The 16636-nt window shown below is 45.2% G+C and overlaps 1 protein-coding gene across 1 annotated transcript in view; it reads left to right on the top strand.

The window, feature by feature from the left end:
• The window catches only part of LOC311237061 (uncharacterized protein), a gene marked incomplete at both ends in the record, with an annotated part of 158240 nt that overhangs the window by 99303 nt on the left and 42301 nt on the right, over positions 1-16636 (top strand). The window contains 7 exons of the mRNA XM_084324869.1: positions 772-816; positions 2370-2489; positions 3273-3311; positions 6355-6408; positions 10526-10579; positions 13925-14032; positions 15399-15452. Of these exons, the coding sequence (XP_084180995.1) occupies positions 772-816; positions 2370-2489; positions 3273-3311; positions 6355-6408; positions 10526-10579; positions 13925-14032; positions 15399-15452 (474 nt within the window). The remainder of the gene's footprint in view (positions 1-771; positions 817-2369; positions 2490-3272; positions 3312-6354; positions 6409-10525; positions 10580-13924; positions 14033-15398; positions 15453-16636) is intronic.

Below are 16636 nucleotides of genomic sequence, written 5' to 3'. Positions count from 1 at the left end.
GTTTTCCAACCACACATCAAACTCGTGAATGCACACAAAACTGTCTAGATGTCCAATAAGATGTAAATATGTGAGCAAAACGGTCATGATCCTGAATGATTTTATTATTGTGAATTAATTGTTCCGATCACACAGGCTTGCGTGAGAGGCCAAGGTTAAATGCACAGCCATGGGGAAGGAGACCTCAGTAGAACGACTTGTGCCTTTCCTAGACAGCAGGCGGGCAGTCAGAAAGCCCACAAACCTGGAGGTTTACAGGGGTCATCCGCTCTGCCTGCCCGCCTCAGACTGCTCACCCTTGGCTACTGGGAAGTCGTAATCTCTCTAGTACAGACCAGTAGTTCTTGTAGAGTTTCTAAGCCTTGGAGGAATATTACAGCTGGTCTTCTCTCAAATTATAGTTTAAGTTTAAGTTTTTTTTTTTTTTTTTTTTTTAGGGACAGTGCACATTAATCAACATCTTCAGTTTCCACATCAATGTAAATGTGCCAGAATTAGCTAATGAGCTAGTTTTCATCTGTATTCCCTGCCTACCATGGATTATGGTACAGTATATAGCGAGTGTGTTTTCTCTCTCTGTTTTCAATTCAGATAAACCCTACTGTTCTACTGTTCATTTATACATTTTTCTAAGTTTTCTTTATCACCAGGTATTTGATAATGCTCTCTTTTTTTTAGATTTTGCAGGTTTTCTCCGAGCATCCTGCTCAGCCGTCTCATTTTGTTCTCAGGTCCGCTCACTCTTTCTTGGCTCTCTCTCTCTGTCCACAGGGCTGCCCAGGTGAGAGCGGTTGGCCCGGCTATAAAGGTGATACGGTAAGAGAAGCTGACGTGTTTTGGGCCAACTTTTAGGTGTTTTTTAGTTTACGGTTTTCAATAACGTTAGGGTTTAGTCCGCTTGACCCTTTCGGATTTGAATTGGCCTTTACCGTCCTCGTGAATTATGACGCTGTAATAGGATCAGAGGATACACCTTGTTTTACAGCTCGAGTTCACATACTGTAGGATTTCACACATTGCAGCCGTAAATTCCAGTGCCTTCCTCGACTGAGTCCACGTGCTGCTATTTACCTGACGCCATGTCTACACCCTGAACTCTGCTACCCATACTGTACGACTCTGAACTCTGCTACCCATACTGTACGACTCTGAACTCTGCTACACATACTGTACAACTCTGAACTCTGCTACCCATACTGTATGACTCTGAACTCTGTTACTCATACTGTACAACTCTGAACTCTGCTACACATACTGTATGACTCTGAACTCTGCTACACATACTGTATGACTCTGAACTCTGTTACTCATACTGTATGACCCTGAACTCTGCTACCCATACTGTATGACCCTGAACTCTGCTACCCATACTGTATGACCCTGAACTCTGCTACCCATACTGTACGACTCTGAACTCTGTTACCCATACTGTACGACTCTGAACTCTGCTACCCATACTGTACGACTCTGAACTCTGCTACCCATACTGTATGACTCTGAACTCTGCTACCCATACTGTACGACTCTGAACTCTGCTACCCATACTGTACGACTCTGAACTCTTCTACCCATACTGTACGACTCTGAACTCTGCTACCCATACTGTATGACTCTGAACTCTGCTACCCATACTGTATGACTCTGAACTCTGCTACCCATACTGTATGACTCTGAACTCTGCTACCCATCCTGTACGACTCTGAACTCTGCTACCCATACTGTATGACTCTGAACTCTGTTACCCATACTGTACGACTCTGACTCTGTTACCTATACTGTATGACTGAACTCTGCTACCCATCCTGTATGACTCTGCTACCCATACTGTACGACTCTGAACTCTGCTGCCTATACTCAATTTATACCTACCTACTGTCCACAATTGCCCTACACTGTAATCATAGTAATCATAATAATCTTAATTAACTATACCCACCTCATACTATAGTCTACCCATATACTCTGTATGATAGCATGTACAACAGTGCTGTATATACCGCATATATACACATATATATATATATATATATATATATATATATATATATATACATCCATATCTGTCTGAATATACCTACGTACATATAGATAGCATGTAGAATAATGTTGTATATACTGTGTATATATATGTATTCTTACCATATATATATCCACATCTGTCTGTACATACCTGCACATAATCCTCTTACTCTTGTTTAGTTTAGGAATAGGGGGCAGGTAACCATAAGATGTATTCTTCTTCCTGCTCCTTTTGCCCATGGTAGAACTGTATTTATGATTTTGTATGAAAACGGTATGATTGTATTGCTTCCATGGGGCAAATAAAACTCTGAATCTGAATTTCTATTTGCCTGGCACCCCTCTCTCAGGGTAAGCTGGGCGACGCGGGCCGTCCGGGACGAAATGGGGAGCCGGGACCTCCTGGCTCTCCGGGGTTACCGTCCTTCTACCTGTGGAGGAACACCGGTGAGGAATGGGCCGCCTTCCAGGTGAGACGCTAAGCTGACTGTTTTGCTCGCCGGTGAAACCTTCCATTTAACCCCAGACAGCCTCCCTCCTCCTGACCCACCTCTGACCCCCACAAAAGCCGCCCCCCGGGCCCTACAGCAGGCTCCTCTTTACCGTAACCCTGATGTCACTCGTCATTCCTCGTGCCGCAGTACAGGCATACTGTACTTCAAACGTAGGCCTCCCCACCCTGTGTATACATACATTAGTGTACCCCGTCTGGCCCAGAGTCATTAGATCCCACCATGGATGTCAGCGGAGTGGCTGACCCTACAGTCGTGGTGCGTGCGAGCTTCTGCTCCATGTTCATGTGTTTAATCTCTTGGCTGTGGCCACAGCTGTAAGCTGTATAATGCACCACTATATCAGCATGATGGAAAGCGGCATCCCTATTATTGAATAAAGATGCCGCCAGAATGAAAGCCTGTTGGCCCCGGTGACGGACGATTTGTTATTATGGAGCTTTGAACTGCATGTGGCTCAGAACCACAGACAGCAGTCAAATATGACTATCTGTTATAGATGAGCGTTTGAACAAAAGGAGTATTTTTAACTCAGAGATTATGAACAAAGGATGACAGGTCCCATATGATAGACGATGAGTTTATTAATGTAGATTCACACGACAACCAAGGGAATCACACTTTCTATTTCCTGTTGGCTCGTCTTTCATCCAATCCACCCCTGTATCTTTTTAATTCGTTTTCATGATTTAATTGAATTGAATTGAATGGTGTTCCTTTTTATTTCCATTCTTCCTCCAGCAAACCTCTTTCTACCAGCTGCTCCGCGCTGGCTGGCCTGTAAGTACAGTATGGTGTGACTATCTCTTCTGTCTTTGTTAGGACTGTGATGTGTATTGGTTTGTACTTGAGTAGGTTTTGGGCGTATCTTTACTTTACTTGAGTTTTTATATTTATTGCAACATTCGCTTTCACTTCACTACATTGAAAAGAAAAACAATGCGACTTTTACTACACTACATTAAAAAGAAAAACAATGCGACTTTTACTGCACTACATTAAAAATAAAAACAATGACACTTTTACTACACTATTAAAAATAAAAACAATGACACTTTTACTGCACCACATTAACACATCCAGTGCCGTTCAGCAGAGGGCGCTGTGGGCCGTGAGTGCCAGCGCTTTGTTCAATGGGGATACATGCCGGTGTTTGCAGTGCTAAACCTCTATTAAATATTATAGCTATGGATCTAATCGATTGTCTAGTCGATTGTCAGTGAGTTTCTTCCGGTCAACATGCAAAAAACATCCATTTTTCATCCATACATTTTTAGATTAGATTAGATTCTTTAATGACCGTCTTTAATTTTCGTTTTATACCGTGGTGAATACGAGCATAGTTCCAGAGCGATTCTGTGTAATCCCAGGAAACGCAGCCAAACAGCGCTTAGTTGCATTTCACTATAAATCGTGCCATTCCTCGCCTGGATCAATAATCAATCTGAGATCAAGGCTAGATTATCGGTATTATGTTTCATCATGGATGTATGAAAGGGGGGGAGGGAAAGCCGTCCCTCCGTGCTTTGATCGCAACCAACGCCACACACACACACACTGCAGACACACGCTCCGATCGGATCAACGCAAGATTGATAATATATAGCCCTTACCTTGTCTATGATGTACTGCAAAAAGAATAATCCAATTATCTGATCGCCATTCCAATTGCTGATCGCGATCATGTTTCCAACGTAATCCAGCATTGAACATGAACGGGGGGGGGGGGGGGGGGAGGCTCGTCGAAGCAACTGTGGTAACTGCTTGTCTTGCCCGAGTGTTTAGACCCCGCCCCCACACCGCAGCTCGGCCCAGACAACAAGCCACATAATTAAAAATGGAGTGCAATAGCGGCCGCAAGGCGTTAGGCGGCGGTATTGGACGTTTGCGATCTCAGACCCATTCAGGACAGCCTGCACAAGGTGCCCCGATGGATTATGAATGGCAATAGCGAATAAAAGAAATAACGACCCAGAAACAAGAATCTTCGTTTTTCAGCACTCAACCGTTGGGCCACAGAAACGAGAATTCTCGTGAACGGCAACCAAAGGGTTAAAAAGAAAAACAATGACACTTTTCCTTCTCTACATTAAAAAGAAAAACAATGAGACTTTTACTTCTCTACATTAAAAAGAAAAACAATGTCATTTTTACTTCTCTACATTAAAAAAAACAATGAGACTTTTACTTCTCTACATTAAAACGAAAAACAACAAGACTTTTACTACGAAATACAATCAGAATATAATCTCGTCGTTATATCGGATTATCCCGACTGTATAAATCAAAGCTTCTAGGTGGCGGTATACACATCAGAACAGTCAATCGCTCCTGTTGCACATGTTGTAGAAGAAGATAATCCACGCGTTAACAACTGGCGCTCTCGTCAAAACAAGTCGAGGCGTATCTCCCACAAGACCAAACAGAAGGCTTTAGCAGTAAATGTCATGATAATTTAAGATATAACAAAAATTGCTTTCATAGCCAATAGATGTGCACAATTAATTGAATAATAATCTCCAGTAATAGGCAGGAGTCTTCAGTTCACATGGTCGTCCCAATGCTAGGCTACTTTGATACAGCCTAAACATCAGACATATACATCCGAGTACTTTGCCTTTTCTCGCAGTCACGTCTACAAACAATTGCTTTCCAACACTGGCCGCCATCGATTGGGGCTATTTTGAAAGGTTACGTTTGATCCACCTTCAGGCATGAGGAGAAGGGAGTTGAGGGAGTGAGGAATACATTTAATATATATTATATTTAGGGCGGCCGGGTAGCGCAGCAGACTAAGCGGCTGTCTACCACCGCAGATACACTGGTATCGTCCCGTGATTAAGTCCCGTGATTAAGACGGGGAGGACGCGACCCTCTTTGCGTCGCCCCTGTGCCTCAAATGGATTCGCTATCAGCTCTATCTTCAATCTCTCAAAATGTTCAGTTGCTATCGCTATCAGCTCTATCTTTAATTTTTCTAAATGTTCAGTTGCTATTGCATGCACTCATCTGTGTTTCACTACACACATGAGTGCATGCTTACCAACTGTTAGTCTGCAACACTACTATCACCGACATCTAAGAAGGGAGATCCCCCCTTGAATGGCCCTTCTAAGGTTTCTCTCCTCCACACTGCCTGTGGAGCATTTTTTCCCTATTGTTAGGTTTTAGTGAGTTTTTCCTTACCTTCGCGTGGGGTATGTCTGGGAGTGCTTGCATTCTATTATTTATTTGCATTTATTTTAAATTTGTTGGACCTTATGGTGTTCTTGTTTTGTTCTTGACTTATTGTTATGTTTCTTCTTGACTTGTTTAAAGAAGACGTGTCCGGCCCATGGGGACATTAACGTGTGTTGTCGGGCCTTACAAATACATTTGATTTGATTTGATTTATCGAATCCAGCTGTCAGCGGTGCCTCCGGCAGTCCGGTCGTCATACTGACACAATTGGCAGTGTCAGCGGGAGGGAAGCCGGTGGGTGGTAATCTGGTCGTTGTAAACAGCGACTCCTACAGGTCGGTCAGGGCGCCTGCACAGCGAGGAAGGGATCTGGGTGAGGTAGTGTGCCCTCCCACGAGTTAAACTCACCCAATGAGAGTCCTCGCTGTCAGGTGAAACGAGGCTGCTGGCTGTCTCCACATGTATCGGAGGAAGCATGTGATAGACTTCAGGGCTCCCTAGTCCGGCAAGTAGGGGAGGGGGGAATTGGCATAACGACTAAATTGGGATGGCTTGAAATTGAAAGTATGGCTTTCAAGCTCTTTATACACCACTGGTTAGTTCCTGTTGACCTGACACTGCTGTGTTTTCTGTGAGCTTGCAGCGGGACCAGGGGCCTGCTGGACCTGCTGGGGAGATGGGCAGACCAGGCCTGCAGGTAAGAGATGTTCCAATCCCACATGGCCCCTATTATAGACTGAAGAGACTCCTAGATGGTAAATGGCTGCTTATTTATATAGCGCTTTTATCCAAAGCGCTTTACAATTTGTTACTAACATTTTTACCCATTCACTCACACATTCACTCACCAACGGCGGAGGCAACCATGCAAGGTGCCAACTTGCTCATCGGGAGCAATTAGGGGTTAAGTGTCTTGCTCAAGGACACATCGACACGCTGCCCGGGAGGAGCGGGAATCGAACTGGGAACCTCCGGATTGCCAGACGACTGCTCTATCTCCCGAGCCACTGTCACCCCCCCCCCCCATGCTAGATAATCAGGATGTCACCAAACGTCAAAACATGAGTGACTGATGTGTCTGAAATGTCCCTTATAACACCTGTACGCAAGCGAAGGGTGTACCTTGTGTGGTGTTCAGGCCTGTGGGACCCGTTTTCACTGTTTACTAAATGAGACATTTATAATCTTTTCAACCTGAGACTCATTGGCCTCGGCTCATCTTCTTAAGAACATTATATGGTGTTCGGGTCGATTGGAATTGTAGAAAGTGTGGAGATTGTAGGTGAAAACAAGTAAACATGATAAATATGAAACAAAAAGGTGCCTTCACGGTCTGCCTCCACCTTGTCTCATTCATATTTATTGAAGATAAACATGATTTATTCCATTTACATCTTGATTCTCATTCAAAAAAGATTTTTCAACAGACATCACATTTTATCACACAAAATGAATAGCACTTTTATTGATATATAAAAATTATAATATCTTAGATTTATATAGCGCCTTTCAGGAGACCCAAGGCACTTAACAGGAGGGGGCAGCTAGGGCAAGGGGATCAGGGAACAACGTAAGAACCAGGTAAAAAGGAAAGAAAAGAAAAAAAGAGAGAGGGAAATCAGGTCATTGAGTAATTTACAAATTTGGTGAAGAGGTGGGTTTTGAGTTGGGATTTGAAAGAGTGCAGGGATGTAGCACTACGGATGTTTGGAGGAAGTGAGTTCCAGAGGGTGGGTGCGGCAACAGAGAAGGCTCTGGGACCAACAGTCTGCATGTTGGTGGTGGGGATGAGAGGAGACCGGAGTCAGAGGACTGCAGCCTCCGGGGTGGGATGTAGGGATGGAGGAGGTCAGCTAGGTACCGGGGGGCAAGGGAGTGAAGGGATTTGTAGGTGATGAGGAGGATCTTGAAATTGATGCAGGACTTGACTGGAAGCCAGTGGAGGTGGATGAGGGTGGGGGTGATGTGGTGCCAGGACTTGGTGCGGGTGAGAACCCTAGCAGCAGAATTTTGGACGTATTGTTGCCTGTTCAGGGCATTGCTTGGTAGCCCTACGAGAACAGCGTTTGCGTAGTCGTGACAGGAGATGACGAAGGCGTGAATGAGAGTCTCTGCTACAGAGTCTGGGAGAGATGGCCAGAGTCTGGAAATGTTCCTGAGATGGAAAAAAACTGATTTAGTTATTGATTTTATATGGGAATGAAAGGAGAGGTTGGAGTCCAGTATGACACCCAGGTTGCGGAATTCTGGGGAAGGGTGGATTAAGCAGCCATCCACTTCTAGGAGGAGATCTCCAACCTTGTGATCTACTGTAGCAGAGGTAAATGGCAAATATACTGTATATGCTGTCTATATTGCTTTTAATTGAGATAAAGTTAAAGGGGAACTATCTTATAAATGGCCTTTTTCAGTGTTTAGCATTGTTTCCTAGCTATGTGGACTTATATTAATATGATCTATGTCTCTAATTCTCATATTGGCGCATTCTTCCAATTCTCCTCTCACAATATTCACCCTCACTGAACTGAGTCATCTGAAAATGTGATGATTTGTGATGTCAGAAAGACACCGCTGCATGATAATGTTCAGGCGCCGGCGCCGCGGCGCAGTGGTTTAGGAGCCCAGCCTCAAAACAGCTCGAGATCTTGAGGTAGAAAAATGCTGTTTTTGAGGACTTGATTAGAAATACAAAACAATGAATTAAAAAAAATATATAATTACAGAGGTGTTCCATAAACTCACAGGAATTGTGTAAAAGTGCCCAAATAGTGACAGAAATAGTAAAATAGTTCCCCTTTAAGATGAAGTGACCCGTGGATATTGGGTGAGTAACAAAAATGCAAACTATAATAACAGAGCTATAATATCTGGATCAAACGTGATGGATACAACTTTACCTTTCCACCAAACCATCCACCCAGCTCCCCCCACCCACGCTCCCTTGTCAACTGCCTCCACGAAATAAAAACCTGGATGTCATCTAACCTTCTCAAACTGAACAACAATAAAACTGAGCTCATGGTTGTGGCACCCAAGGCCCTGCTCCGGAAGGTTGGAGATCTCACCCTCGATATAGACGGCTGCTCCATCTGCCCTTCCCCAAAGGTCCGCAACCTGGGTGTTATCCTGGACTCCACCCTTTCTTATCAAGCTCATGTCAGTTCCGTCACCAAATCCACCTTCTTCCACTTCAGAAACATCTACAGACTCCGACCATCACTTTCCGACTCCACAGCTGAGACCCCCATCCATGCCTCCGTCACCTCCCGCCTGGACTACTGCAACGGAGTCCTGTCCGGGGTTCCAAGCAAAACCCTGGACAGGCTCCAGTATGTTCAAAACTCAGCTGCCAGGGTTCTCACCCGCACCAAACCCTGGCAGCACATCACCCCCACCCTTATCCACCTCCACTGGCTACCCATCAAATATTGCATCACCTACAAAACGCTCCTGCTCACTTACAAATCCCTCCACGCTCTGGCACCTCAGTACCTCACTGACCTCCTCCACCCCTACACTCAGTCATGGTCCCTGCGATCCACAGACACTGGTCAGCTCTCCATTCCCCGAACCAGACTGCGGACCTTTGGTGACAGAGCTCTCAGTGTGGCAGCTCCCACCCTCTGGAACTCCCTCCCTGCAGAACTCCGCAATGCCCCAACTCTGGACTCATTAAAAAAACTCCTCAAAACCCACCTCTTCAACTAGGCCTTTAACCCCTAATTTCTCACTTTGTATGTTGTGTCTGTCCACTATGTTTGTTACTTTTGTTGTTTTTCCCCCTATGTAAAGCAAATTGGTTCTTCTGAAAGGCGCTATATAAAACTAAGTTATTATTATTATTATTATATTATTATTATTATTATTATTATTATTATTATTATTATTATTATTATTATTATTATTATTATTATTATTATTATTATTATTATTATTATTATTATTATTATTATTATTATTATTATTATTATTATTATTATTATTATTATTATTATTATTATTATTATTATTATTATTATTATTATAAAAAGGCAAAAAGATGGAATTATGTATTTATTCACAGAATTAACATGAAAGCATCAACATCAGCTTTGTTACCATCTGTAATACAAATGTATCATCTGTTTTATCTAATAAGATAACATTTTCACTCTAATAATTTGTATTACAGTAAAATGGGATTGTCAATCATATATATATACTGTATGATTGTTATTTTTTTTTTTTTCAAAATATTGGTTGGCACCAGTGTATTGATAACGTGTTGCAAGATGAGGTACGGCGATTTATCGCAATATGCATTCATATAGAGCAAAGGCTCCACAAGGGCTTTGTGCTGTATGTCATCCCCTGTCCCCTGATTGGTTCTCTCTGTTGTGCTGTATGTCCTCCCCTGTCCCCTGATTTGTTCTCTCTGTCGTGCTGCATGTCCTCCCCTGTCCCCTGATTGGTTCTCTCTGTTGTGCTGTATGTCCTCCCCTGTCCCCTGATTGGTTCTCTCTGTCGTGCTGTATGTCCTCCCCTGTCCCCTGATTGGTTCTCTCTGTCGTGCTGTATGTCCTCCCCTGTCCCCTGATTGGTTCTCTCTGTTGTGCTGTATGTCCTCCCCTGTCCCCTGATTGGTTCTCTCTGTCGTGCTGTATGTCCTCCCCTGTCCCCTGATTGGTTCTCTCTGTCGTGCTGTATGTCCTCCCCTGTCCCCTGATTGGTTCTCTCTATCGTGCTGTATGTCCTCCCCTGTCCCCTGATTGGTTCTCTCTGTCGTGCTGTATGTCCTCCCCTGTCCCCTGATTGGTTCTCTCTGTCCTCCCCAGGGCTCTCCAGGTGACCCCGGGAACAGAGGGCAGCTGGGGACAACAGGAGACATGGTAAGTTCACGCCGCTCCGGGACCCATAAATATCTAATCTAGTAAAGTGTTCTTAATCCTCTCCACCACTCACAACTCCCTGTGATGTAAACGCTCTCTTTCTGGGGAAAACTTTCTAATTAAAACATTTTATTGGCAAATAAAGAGGTTCCGTGAGAGAATCTTTGTAGTGCAGAGGTATTGGCATTTTGTAAACCATCCCACGTTCCTGTCAACCGCTCAGATACACAAACACAGGCCCTGGAGCCGCGGTGGCTTCATGGGAAGTGCAGGCCAGGATCATGTCCTCTCATGTGCCGTCTCTAATGAACTGCTGCTGGGACACAGTTCCACTTCAAACACTGGCCTGGTTTGGACCAGTGGTAAATATTTGTTTGCTTCCTCCCTGTAAGCATATGGTGTCTGGTCTGCAGCGCGTACTGTACCCACATGTATGTATGTATGTATGTGTGTGTGTGTGTGTGTGTGTGTGTGTGTGTGTGTGTGTGTGTGTGTGTGTGTGTGTGTGTGTGTGTGTGTGTGTGTGTGTGCGTGTGTGTGTGTGTGCGTGTGTGTGTTTGTGTGTGTGTGTACGTGTGTGTGTGTGTACGTGTGTGTGTACGTGTGTGTGTACGTGCGTGTGTGTGTGCGTGCGTGTGTGTGTACGTGCGTATGTGTGTGTGTGTTTGTGTGTGTGTTCGTGTGCTTGCTTGTGTGTGTCAAACAATGTGGTGATGTAGTAGAACATGTGACAAGCCTTCTCAGAAGGACCATCACGCACTTGGGTCTGTCTCCCTCTTCGCCACATGTGGGAAGGGGAGAGACTGTGGGTGACTTCACCTTGGGTAAATATTGACATGCACATCATTGATGCAGTATGTATGTGTGTGTGTGTGTGTGTGTGTGTGTGTGTGTGTGTGTGTGTGTGTGTGTGTGTGTGTGTGTGTGTGTGTGTGTGTGTGTGTGTGTGTGTGTGTGTGTGTGTGTGTGTGTGTGTGTGTGTGTGTGTGTGTGTGTGTGTGTGTGTGTGTGTGTGCGCGTGCGTGCGTGCGTGTGTGTGTGTGTGTGTGTAAGATCCTGGACACCCGTGTGACTTGCTCCCTCCTCCCTGCTCCCTCCTCCCTGCTCCTCCTCCCTGCTCCCCGCTTCCTGCTCCCTGCTATCTGCTCCCTGCTCTCTGCTCCCTGCTCCCTGCTCCCTGCTCCCTCCCACCCTCCTCCCTGCTCCCTGCTCCTCCTCCCTGCTCCCTCCTCCCTGCTCCTCCTCCCTGCTCCCTGCTCCCTCCTCCCTGCTCCTCCTCCCTGCTCCTCCTCCCTGCTCCCTGCCCCCTGCTCCCTCCTCCCTGCTCCTCCTCCCTGCTCCTCCTCCCTGCCCCCTGCTCCCTGCTCCTCCTCCCTGCTCCCTGCTCCCTCCTCCCTGCTCCTCCTCCCTGCTCCTCCTCCCTGCCCCCTGCTCCCTGCTCCTCCTCCCTCCTCCCTCCTCCCTGCTCCTCCTCCCTGCTCCCTCCTCCCTGCTCCCTGCTTCCTGCTCCTCCTCCCTGCTCCCTGCTTCCTGCTCCTCCTCCCTGCTCCCTGCTTCCTGCTCCTCCTCCCTGCTTCCTGCTCCTCCTCCCTGCTCCTTGCTCCCTCCTACCTGCCCCCTGCTCCCTGCTCCTTGCTCCCTGCTCCCTGCTCCTCCCCCCTGCTCCTCCTACCTGCCCCCTGCTCCCTGCTCCGTACATTACAGGGCAGCGCAGCCCAGAAGTCATTCATCACACTTACTGTCCTGCATATATATAATATGAATATCCATCATGCACCGCAATATCCATCATGCACGCAGCCTGAAATAGATCACTGGACATAGCCAAGATGTCACAGGTGGTTTAGCCGTTCATGCAGTGGGACTCTCCACAGGACCTCCACCAGGCTGTCCCCAGCTTGAGTTACTGGAGACAGAACAACCCTTCCAGACATTCTATTGCGATCCATTTGATGGAAAGGACCTCTGGCTGTAGTATGTAAATATCAATGTCACTCTGTATTCCGTCGTTTAAGTCAAGCTTCCTGCGTTGGCTGAGGCTCTGGTCTTTTCAACACGCCTCAGTGCTGTGTCCCTTGTTGTTTTAATAGATCTGAGTCATAAAGAAAACATTTGAGGTATGTGCTCCTAGTATCTCCCGCTGTCTGAAGCGGAGCGTTTGGCCCCGGACATGAATATACGTCACGCGTGGCGTCAGACTTAACAACCGAATAGCACCTATAGACTTTCACCAATAGTATTTAACCCTTCCACTACCACACTACAGAAGGTTAACCTTTCACTACCAGTAGTGGTAGTGAACGGGTTAACCCTTTGTCGTGTGGCAGTGATTGTCGCAGTAAAAAGGGTTAACGGTGTTATATCGCAGATTCAGCCACTAGATGTCACTAGAGCACATCTCAGACCAAAACAAACACCTCCCCCGCGTTCTCGGCAAAGTCATTATTTCTTGAATATTTCAAGGAAGTATATCTAAGAAACGATTTCTCGTCTAAAATGTTGTCAGAAACATATTTTAATAAGGAACTGTTTAGGTGGAGTTTACTTACGAGCGCGCCGCGGTCCCGCTTCCCACGACCTATAGCGCGCGTGCTGCGGAGGTGTCTGGCTCGAGACGGGGACCAATCAATTAGGAGCATGTTTGTCCAATCGGGCGCATTCCACGTGGGGATAGGGGAAGAAGGAGGGCCAACAGGGCCGACATGGCTACCAAAACAAAGAACAGAGGAGCTCAGATTACAACACACACACACAGAGTGACTTCATTCTCTGCTCAGAACACCATTACTCTACTATATCGTTACATAGCAAATAGCTTTCTGTTGCTATATTAATGTTCAAAATCCCACAGTGTTTTTAATGGGGTGATTATATTATGGTACTGGTTGGGGGGGAACGGCTCCATCCTACCTCTGGTCTCAATGGTCTCTAACTACACACCCTCAAGACCCCTACGCTCTGCATCTTCTGGCTGCGTGAGACACACTCCTATTCGAGCTCCGAGGGGGGTCCTCAAAGCGAAGCAGGATATTCTGTGTCCTTGCTTCAATATCTGAAAAGAAAATAATAATAAATAATAATAATGAACCTTCTTACTGTCTTTTACTGTTATGCACTATGTCTATACTACGATCTACTATGTACTATGCTACTATGCCTATAATACTACCTACTGTGCTAATATGTTTATACTACTATGCACTCAAGTTCAACACTGTTTGACAAACAATACCACTTACCCCTCCTGCGGACTTGTACAGAACTTGTTAGTGGCTTTGGATAAAAGTGTCAGCTGAATGACTGAATGTAAAAATGTAAAAGGTAAACGGTTGTGTTGTGTTGCAGGGCGAGCGAGGCCATCGGGGCGCCCCGGGCCGAGCGGGTGTCCCAGGGAGGGATGGAGAGAACGGAGAGGACGGTCAGCCCGCGTCATCTGGGGCACCTGGACGACAGGTGGGGTCAAAGGGCACCACTCATTGACACTGTTGGCATGCGACTTGATAATCCATCAATAGGGGCTAGACCTTGTGTAAACACTTGAACTGGGACTAGAGTGTCCTGACTTGACCTAGAGACTAGAGCATCCTGATTCATAGTGCATAGTGATTGTGATTCATACATGTACTGTATACAAACCATTATTCCAATGCAACGTTCCCTCTATCAGGCTGGGGTAAATCATCCTGTTGCAGCCAAGCTTGTAAATATAGTCGCTGACATTTGAGTTACATCAGCATGTATATGCAATCACCTCACAAGCCAGAAAAATGTCTTGTGTTGTGGAAACTTTTTTTTCCTTATTTTTTTCTGGCTTGCAAGGCTAACTAAATACTCCCAATAAAATTGATTTGTGGAATACTATGTTGCTGTCTGTGCAAGACTTGGGCACCTTGTTGCATTTGGGCTATTACTGTACATACTGCAGGCAAATCTGATCATTCTTTTGCTCATCTGTGACTCAGATCTGTTTTTTTTCATGACAGTGTGAACAGCACACATCTAATCACATTTTTCAATTCTGATTTGGGCCACTTTCATATGTGGTCCTAAATCAGATACAGGTCTGATTTGTTTGCAATGCGACCTCGTTCTGAACAATCATATCAGAATTCATGCAACTTTTACATCACTCTAGATTTACATACGTCACAATTCTGTGCTGTCGGGAATCACTCTGAATACAAACGTGGAAGACAGCTGTGATGGAGGTTATCAGTGGAGGACCAGTGAGGTGTTTACCTTAAGTATTTGGGGTGATACTTCTGTACAAGCAAAACTTGAGAGGTCTCATCATAACCGGTCTGCGTTTGAAAGCATATCTCTCACCTACTTATTATCATCTGCTCACAAATGAGCTGGCCTCCACTGCACATCAACTTACAGTATAAATGAAACCATAAATCAGCATCCTCCATGTTTACTGTACGTCCACCTTCATTAATGTTAATTTACGCATGCAGGCAAGTTCAGGAGCATGACCAGTTCACACTGGAATCTGATATTGGGCCACATTTAAAAAATAATGTGAACAGCCAAACAAAAAAAATTGGATCTGAGCAATAATAATAATAAATCAGAATTGAGCACTGAGGCTGAACGTAGCCTTCAACTTCAGCATCTTGAAAATGTAAATAATATATGTTTGTAGTCTTGGTTCATTGGGATTTTGTCCTCATCAGTTAGCAGTGCGCTGGCTCTCATTTACCCGTTACATATATGTAACTTTCTGCACATCTGGCTGTGTAGTTATACGTGAACGATCAGTTACTTTCTATGTTTCAAAGCTCATTTTTGTTTAATCTGTGTACTTTTCCTATAGGGCACTTTTGGATACAGGGGAGACCCGGGTTCTAAAGGGGAAAAAGGGGACGAGGTGAGACATCCAGGTGGAGCAGAACCCTCACTGACAGAACCCTCACTGATAGAACCCACACTGACAGAACCCACTCTGAGAGAACCCACACTGACAGAACCCTCACTGATAGAACCCACACTGACAGAACCCTCACTGACAAAACCCTCACTGATAGAACCCACACTGACAGAACCCTCACTGAGAGAACCCACCCTGAGAGAACCCACACTGACAGAACCCTCACTGACAGAACCCTCACTGACAGAACCCTCACTGAGAGAACCCTGCATTAGTGCAGTGGTTCTCAAACGTTGTCATGTCAAGGACCCCTGGTTTGGGGGCGACAGTGGCTCAGGAGGTAGAGAGGTCGTCTGGTAATCAGAAGGTTCCCAGTTCGATTCTGGCTCCTCCCTGGCAGCATGTCAAAGTGTCCTTGAGCAAGACACTTAACCCCTAACTGCACCCGATGAGCAGGTCGGCACCTTGCATGGTCGCCCCCGCCGTCGGTGTGTGAATGTGTGAGTGAATGGGTGAATGTGAGGCATACATTGTTAAGCGCTTTGGATAAACGTGCTATATAAATGCAGTCCATTTACCCCCAAATTGATAACTTTCTATAATGTATACTAGGGCTGACCCCTATTAGTCGATTAGTCGACTAATCGGTCGAAAGGAGCCGTAGTCGACTAGCCAACTCTCTATTATAATATATATTTAGTTTTTTGTTTTTTTATCATTCTTTCCAAAAGAAAAGGGGCCTAGAAGCGTGGCTAACGCTAATGGCACGCATACCAGAGGCTAACTGCCTACGAAAACAGGCACAGAGGCACTGAAAGAGGATTTCACCCATCTAATGAACACACTAGACTAGACAAATATCAAGATGTATCCATCAGTGGACCAATTGCATGCTTTTGCAGAGGACAAGAAGCCTTCAGTCGACTCCTTCAGACATTAAGCACCCGCCACAGCCCAAATGGAATGATTTAAAAAAAATTATAATAATAATAATATATATATATATATTTTAAATATTATACTTTTTTTTAGTCAACCAATAGTCGACTAACGGCAAATTTTGGCCAATCATAGTCGACCATCCAAATCCTTAGTCAGGGACAGCCCTAATGTACATACATACAGTATAATGTAGGAGGGGAGAGTGAGACCTATGAAGAGGATAGTCTTCTCATACGTTCTCT

Source organism: Notolepis coatsorum (genome assembly GCF_963971535.1).
Source record: "Notolepis coatsorum genome assembly, chromosome: 11".
Classification (NCBI taxonomy): domain Eukaryota; kingdom Metazoa; phylum Chordata; class Actinopteri; order Aulopiformes; family Paralepididae; genus Notolepis; species Notolepis coatsorum.
The sequence above is the reverse complement of the archived record's forward strand: the minus strand, read 5'-3'. Positions and strand labels throughout refer to the sequence as shown.